The sequence below is a fragment of the Protobothrops mucrosquamatus genome, unplaced genomic scaffold (assembly GCF_001527695.2).
Source record: "Protobothrops mucrosquamatus isolate PMUCROS unplaced genomic scaffold, P.Mucros_1.0 scaffold1407, whole genome shotgun sequence".
NCBI classification, from domain to species: Eukaryota; Metazoa; Chordata; class Lepidosauria; order Squamata; family Viperidae; genus Protobothrops; species Protobothrops mucrosquamatus.
In genome coordinates, this window is record NW_015387592.1 from 353,705 (window position 1) to 362,148 (window position 8,444).

At 33.1% G+C, this 8,444-nt stretch overlaps 1 protein-coding gene across 1 annotated transcript in view; it reads right to left on the reverse strand.

The window, feature by feature from the left end:
* Positions 1-1,876: 1,876 nt before the first annotated feature.
* The window catches only part of CEP120 (centrosomal protein 120), a 36,767-nt gene continuing 30,199 nt past the window's right edge, over positions 1,877-8,444 (reverse strand). The window contains exons 19-20 of the mRNA XM_015821841.1: positions 3,006-3,151; positions 1,877-2,405 (exon numbers count right to left, since the gene is read on the reverse strand). Of these exons, the coding sequence (XP_015677327.1) occupies positions 2,168-2,405; positions 3,006-3,151 (384 nt within the window). The 3' untranslated portion in view covers positions 1,877-2,167. The remainder of the gene's footprint in view (positions 2,406-3,005; positions 3,152-8,444) is intronic.

Sequence of the window (8,444 nt, forward strand, 5' to 3'; positions counted from 1 at the left end):
ACTATTCTAACAGAATATGTGTGGAAAATACAAGTGTGTGTATTTTGTCTCAAAATACTGAAAAATTGAGTTTATCACCAGCATGTAGTAGTATACATTTTACTTTAAAAAATCCATTTTAAAACCAATTTTTTAAACTTTCATGTTACTTTCATATATTCAATACTGAATGTAAACATTTTAAGTTTATGGAAAAAAAATTAAAATTCTATCATCAGGAAAAAAAACACTCCAGTGTTCATATTACAACATTTAAAGTCACAAATTTTTTAAGTTATTTTGAGTTCCTCATTAGATAAGAGACGGGAAAAGGAAAGGGGCCTATTATTGAAGACACACTGTCCAGCGTTTAGGTGATAATGATGTTTTCCCATTTTCTTTCTGCCCATCATCACATCTGGAATTCTATCATTTCTGGCACCAACCTGATTAAGACTATGCTGCAGCCTCAGTCATTTTAAACTATGGATATAAAATAAAAGATAAACTAAGTTCCTTATTCAGGGAAAAATCCCCGCTGAATGTTTTCAGTTGTATGCATAAAGGAAATGTTCTGGCCTGGAAACATTCAGGCTAGTATCTATTAAAGGTTTAGGATGCAGATTCCCATCCAAACCATACAATAAAACAATCCCATACTTCACATGCACATTTGAAGCTCCATCCATAAAAAGCACACACTGAACATATTGCTGAGAATTATGCATCACCAAAGTTGATATAGCTAAGTCAGGCAGAAACTGCATGATATGATTTTGAGTCAAAAATCAATTCTATGTTGAAGCTTTCTTCCATTGTTACTTTTTACTTGGTGGTGAATATAATATTATTCAATTTGTATGTTGCTCAACTTTCAATGACTTTGGGCCTCTCACAATGATCAAGCAGGAAAATCAATAAAACAATATAAATAAAACCCGGTAATCACGATAAAGTGAGAATTAGGATTAGAATGCATGTGTTTGTGTGTCTATTACATATCACATAGGAGATAAATTATTTTGAGTATAGCCCAAGTTACTAACATCTTTTAAAATATCCTTTAAGAGATGGATATTTAATAATTAAATTTAATTAAATAATTAAATCCAATAGATGGATAATTACACCGTTGAATTAAACATTTTATTTTCTAATTTTAAGCACGGAGCCATAGCCTGATATGCTGGATTATTTATATCGCAAAATCTGTCTTGAACAATCCTACACATGTAAAATCACTGTGCAGCAAGATGCAGGCCTAGTAATATCTAAACAACTGTGTGCTTGCTTAGTGTTAGATTGGACAACTGATATAGGCAATAGCTTCCAGATATACAGATAACCCCTCACTTAATTCCGTATAAATTTTAATATATGGATGACAATAATATTGGTGTAAGGAAAACATTAATCTATCCTGACAACTATTTGATATGCAAAGTGGATGTAATATTAAGTAAGCCATCTCCTTTTACAGATCAGAGGAATGCATTTAAAAGCATGGCTATCTGCTACCAAATTTTCCAAATACTCTTCCACCATTTCCTTCACTACAAATGTGGCCCAGTTAAACCAGGTGCCATTGCTTGATGGATCTTAAATGAATTGTGAGTTTAAAATAACTTGCTTAGGATTCAGCTACTTGTCAGTAAGAATTGTGCTTTTCAACCTAAATAAGAGCCTATTTGTACAACTTGTTGTTAAACAATTCATCATCTGAATAAGTAAAGTAGTTTGTTTAAAGGAAAATCTATCACATAAGGAAAAGTATTAAAATGTCAAGGTGAGGTGTAATCTCAATTTTGCTTAAAAGTTACTACAAATTACTGTAGGACATTTTCCTAAATGCAGTTTTATTGAAATTTCTTTAAAAAAGCAGGCATGTAATAAAATAAGCAAGCAATAAATTCTGACAAGAAATATTTCCACTGTGTAAATGAAAGCTTTTGCAGTACTGACCAATTGACAAAAATAAATAGGTAAAAAAAGTAATAAAATAATTGAAGTAGTCAATGTTTCTTCCCATTTCTTAGAAGTAGTGTAGTGATGTTCTAGTATAGCAGTAAGTCTTGGGAGACAGAGGAGTATATATACAAATCCTTCAAAAAGCTGATTCAATCTATCATTTGTTAAAACCTGAATCTTGGAAGTAAAAAATATATATGACTAATTCTCTTGAATCCTGCTACTTGCTTCTATTTCTTTTTGCAAGCACTTCACTGATTTGACGATCAAGCTCACTTACGATGTGATCTTCATGATTATATACACCTGTTCTCAACAAGGTATCCCTCTCCTCTATTAGACGTGCAAGGTAGTCATCCAAAGCCTCATCTCCTTTCCCAGTGTGAGAATTTTGCAGTTGGACTCCCAATAACTCTTGGGCATCTTGTGACTTTTTCTTGTCTTCTTCTTGTTTCAATCTAAAAGGAAAAATACACTGAGTTGTACTAGTCTACATTCTGGTCTTTTGCTTTTTCAGAGCCAGCTTTCTACTGAAAAGTCAAAATGAAAAGAAACAGACATTATTATCTAATTAGAAGAGTCTCAATGCTAATTAGATTGCATAAGCCCTCTGCTGGAAGACACAAGTGCTTTTCTCAAGTGTATAAATTTGAGTGATCTTTATTAAGAATTAAACTGTCGGAAAACATTCAAAAGTAGATCATTTAAAGGTATTGGAAGTACTCAGCCATTTAAAATAGAAAGTGTTATGCTCATGAGAGATGAGAGAACTATTAATATGTCTTTTATTATGCAGCAAACAGATTTGCTTAGAACAGGAGGTAAAAAAAAATATCTTGCTGTATTATTTGCTACAGTCAAGATAAAAAACTAGGTCTGGTGGCCTTTGGCATAGATTTCCTATAAAACATGGTTGCTACATTTTATAAATGGTCAAATATTACCTAAGGGACAGAAAGCTGTGTTCTTTTACAGGACTGACAGCCAATTAAATTTAACTTAGCTGAACCTTCACCTATTCAGCAGCAGAAGTAAAAATCCAGCAAATGGTACAATACCTGTTCAGCTCATTTCTGATATCCTCTAGCTCTTGCCGCTGTGTCTTCCCTAATTCTTTCTCTTCTGCTGCAAGGTACCGAAGTCTCATGTGTTCAAGTTCTTGTTGCTGCTTTTTAAGACGGACCATAGCGTTCTCTTGCTCACGCTAAGGAAAAGCCAACTACATTTAAATTTTACAGAAATATTTCCACCGTATTTGACAGCTTATCTTATTTAATCAGGAACTGTGGATTTGGTTTGTGCATAGGCAAGTGAGAAGACCATAAGGGAGCACTTAGCAAGCGTCATAAAAAACCACCATCTACATTTGTATTTAAAAAATGCTGAAACCATTTACATGAGTTACGTACAGAAATAGGGATACCATAGAAAGAGACTTAAAACCCATGTATTTGTACATTTCTCCCCTTTTACTAAATTATTTCAAAGTTGAAATAAATGATGATTAATTTAATTAATTTCTAGGGGCACCCACTCGTCCATATCTCTGGGCAGCAAAAAAGATTAAAACAGAGGTGGCCTATACTTCATTGTTCAGTGATTGCCCCTTCAGTTGCCTATGCATTAAAACATCATAAGCTACAAATGTTTTTTTAAGCATGTACCATCCCAATAGTTTGATTAATTATACAGCCCATATAATTATGTCTCTCATAGGAATACACACCACTTCTGGAAAAAGTATATAACATACTTTAAAATAGCATATTAAAATTTTCCTAAATCCCCAAGGAAAAGGATGAAGGAAATAAACTAGGTAGATTTATGTCCTTATGATGATGATGATGATAATGATGCAGAACTGGTAACATAAGAAAGAATATACAGATAGCCCTTAATTAGTGATAGCCTGGTTTAGTGACCCATCACAGTTATGTGGTGATGAAAAAGGAATGATAAAGATCATAAGCATAGTAGTAGTTTCACTTAGTGACAGCAATGACCAAATTGCTTGCACCAATTGTAGTCGCTACATGAAGACTACTTGTAATGAAATACAAGTTGGATGAAATTTTCTATAATCTACTAAAATTTTCATAGCTGTAACTTTTAAACTCATGCATCATAGGGCAAAACTTTTTCAACCAAGATACCTCAAATGAGCTACCTTACATAGTGTGCCCAAAATCTAGGGCCTCTGTCTCCTGTGGAATTGAAATGTGGCAAATTTTATTTTGAAGAAGTTCATGACGTAAAAATTATCATAAAGTATTTTATGCCATAATGTAAAAAGTGTCATAAAACATAAAACTCTTGATGTTTGAATCTGCTATAAGTGTTCAACATGGACTACTTTCAAGGCAGATACATCTCCAAAAATCTCTCTGAATGTTTAAGAACTTTTCAAGTACATTAGAAGCCCTGTCAATGTTGAAGGAAACTGGGGAATCTGTAAGGAAATGTCTCTGGAACGATGATCTAACAGGTCATGGGTTATCTGGTACACAACACACACACATACGCACACAGAGGTTGGCTGCAGACTTATGGATACATTAATGGAAGCAAATTCAATTGAACTCAATAGGATTTAATACTGAATAGTTTTGCAATGCTGAAATCATTACAGAGTATCTGGTTTTGGATTAAAAACATGTACTGGTCTTCTTTCTTTCAATAATCCAAACAAAATTTTGTTTTTTATATCTGAGATATTATGTCTCAGCCAAATACAAATTGCCTGTGCTTTAAGTCCTTATAAGGATTAAAATAATTTTCTTAGAAAGCATGTGATACATGATATTAGGCACATGCTACATTCTTGTTAAAACAGCAAAAGTAATTAGCCAGCTTTCAACTTTAAAGTTCTACATGTCTGATAGGACTGTAGGATCCAAATCATTCTAAACTTCCCAGACTATGTCTGAAGTAGATGATTTATGATGATTAGAGTAGAGGTTTATAAAAAGAATGAACTGTCTGTAAGACAGATTTTTGGTTGAAAAGATTTTTTATCCATGTTTGGTACTGAAGTGAGAGCCATTACAGCAGAGTTTTTTTTCCAGATACCTTCGTTTCACACAATGTACTACAGAAAACAAACACCCCATATTTGTTTTAATGACTATTTAAATAACTGAAAACTGCACCAACCATCTCCGTGATTCCAGTCTGCCTGTACAACTTTCGTTCCCCTTCCGGGTATTTTTGAAAGTTTACAGCCACATTAGCCAAGTGTCATAATTATATGGACAACAATTCAAAGTACTTGAAATGCACTTCAAATTTGCTCTAAACAGCAATGTATACATTTCCATAATAAGATTATCAATAATGAAGGTCTTAACAATCTAACTGCAGAAGCGCATATGGTTTATTTTTCCCACATATTTATGGTAAGGATGTACAAAGCATTCAAAGTATAGAAAGGCTATTTTATTTCAAGCTTGGACAAAACATATCTCTGTGTTCTCTCTTGGGACAAAAGCAGGCTAGTTTGTTGCCATTTCAATTGTTTTAATATCTTGCAACTAGCTTTTTAAAAAAATACTATTTCATAGAGATTTAGAATGTGCACCATCCAATATTAGTTGAGGCAGACTGCTCAAGGGAATGTGAGTTAAGCAAAAAGTTAATTAGTAAACATTGAGCAACTACTAAGCATTCCTGGGTATATATTTATTGCTGCTTTTAAAGTTCCTGTATGGGGAAATTAGACTTCATAGGCTATTACATAATATTATTGTCATTTTATGTATGCTAGGCTTTTGTTTCCATTGTCAAATGCAAAAAAGCGCCCTTACGATATTCAACTTTCGATCTGCACAGTATAAAAATAATGTTGCTTTGTCTGTTAATCTGGCAAGGAGGCTTCCAAATATAAAAAAATGTCCATTGTAATTCTATGTGTATTAGGAAAAACCTCAAATCAACAACCAAGGAAGTGTACTTTTCTGTTGTGTTGTTTAAGGTTTTCTTGAAGTGAATCCATGCCTATTGTTTCTTTGCTAGGTTCAGATTCTTCGTTCAGGCAACTGTAACAATGAATATTAATCTCTTCAAATTGTTTGCAAAATGGGAGTAAAAATATTAAAATATTTTGTATTTGAATTATGAGGTGTTTTTTTTTTTAAAAAAGTTGGTCTTTGGGCCAATTTTCTGTAAGGGGATGTCAGATATGGACTACCACCTTATCTATTTTTGAGAACCTAAGAAAAAAAAAGGAAAAATCTTGTGGCAAATTGCCACTGTATCCTATGTTAGAATGGTGTCCAATTGGAATATTCTAAATGAGGCTATTTTGTTTTGAACACGAAACAAAGAAACAAAGGGTTTCCCTTCCTCATTTTGAGTACGCGCTTATATGTGCAGTGTATTTATACACACATTAGTGCTCAAACTAATGACTTCTTAAAAGCCATTTCAGTGATCTCATGACAGCCAGTTTGCTCTGATGGTTAAGGCACCAGGCCTGAAACCAGGAGACCGTGAATTCTAGTCTTACCTTAGTCATGAAAACTAAGGTAAGCTGAGTGACTTTGAGTCAATCAGTCACTCTAAGTCAGGGGTAGGCAACCTCAGCTCTTTTATGACTCGTGGACTTCAACTCCCAGAATTCCTGAGTCAGCTATGCTGACTCAGGAATTCTGGGAGTTGAAGTCCACGAGTCATAAAAGAGCCGAGGTTGCCTACCCCTGCTCTAAGTCAATTCACTTCACTGGGTTGTTGTTAGGAAAATAAGAGGAAGAAGAAGTATTAGGTATGTTTACTGTCTTGAGTTATTATAAAAATAATAAAAGCAGGATATAAATAAATAAATAAATACAATTTTAAAAATACCCGTTCATTAATCACATATTGACAGAAAATAGTTATTGACTATGCTAATTTTCTAAAACTTGCTGTTTCAATAACATTTTAGACAAACATGCAAAGGCTATCAGATCTGATCTAGAATCTTTCCAGAGATATCTTGCCCTTCATTGAGAACCTTGCTGTACTCCTCACCTGATCTTCCACTAATATTTATAACCCTGAAGAACTATAATCCATGATCCTTCTGCAATTCTTAAAAGACTAAGAAATTATTTTCATTTTCATTACCTGAAGAATGGAACTTGAAGAATGGAAATAACTGTTGATATGAGACTGTTGAGTGGCATTATCAACATATGTCTGTAGAAATACCAGAAACACCAGATAGCTTCTTTGATAGCAGAAGCATGGTGTTATACATATTTAAACACAGACTTCTCATTACAACAACATGTTTCATCCTGGCAGAAAATATTACAGAAAAACTCTTTCAATAACGGCATATATCAGTTGCAAAAGGACTAAACAGAGAAAAGAAGTCTTGTAATCACAAGTTTCACTTGAATACCTAAACAACACACATTCTCCCTCCATTACCCTATTGTTAGAATAAAGGAAAACCTGTACACTAACAAGATACTACTTCTTTATTTCTTAGAAAGAAGCAGAATAATATTTTAGTTATACTTCTGTTATATTTCTAATGTTTTCTATTTAACTAGCAGTAAATTTACAAATTTACAAAGTAAGATATTTAATGTTATCTCAATTGTGTCTCATTTGGATTCTAGACTGTATGTCAACAACAAATCAAACACATAATAAATTACTAATATTAAAAAAACAGTCCAGAAAACAATTCTTGCATGCTACCAGGTGCCATAGTTAAGAAATTCTTCAATCAATTGAAAATGATCTTTATTTTTTCATAGCAGCTTATACATCCAGAGGGAAGATGTAAACATACATACACTAGACTAAACAATGGCTAAATAGCAGCGACTATTCACTCTCCCACTTTCACATACCCAAAAAAATCTGTGGGAAAAAAACCGTACAAATAAGTTGCAGCAACTCAACTCAAGTTTTCTGAAAATAACCTAAAGCTGACAAGTTAGTAGGAGGGTCTGGATGGTTTCAAGACACAGTTTTTAACTAAGACTTGGACTTCTAACTGTTTTTTTAAGGAAAGATTTACATCCTCTTCTTGGCTAAATTACTTGTAAATTAATCACATTAATTACTTTGAGAGGATAAGCAGGAGGCTGGACAAGATAGAGACAGTGTCAGCCAATAAAGTCTGTGTTTGTTTAAAACAAATGTGCTGGTTGTGCTGCAGACAAATCCCCCATATAGTATGAAAACTCTTTAATAACCACTTATCTCAAAAGTACATACTTTGAGTTTTTACAGAAACATTCAGGATCCAGACAGATCCTTCTGTAATCACCAAGTCGGATTGCAACATTCTTTCTAACTATAACTTCAAAAGCAATATGCTATAAGTTTTCTAATTTAAGGTTTCTTATATTAACAAATATAAGTAATTTTCTTGACAAAAGCTCAAACTGGAATATTAACATGCATATGAGAATCCATTATATTTTGGTTATGTAAAGTTAGTAATTAGTAATTGACATACATGCTTTGATTATCTGAGGATCTCTTTTTACATTCTAAAT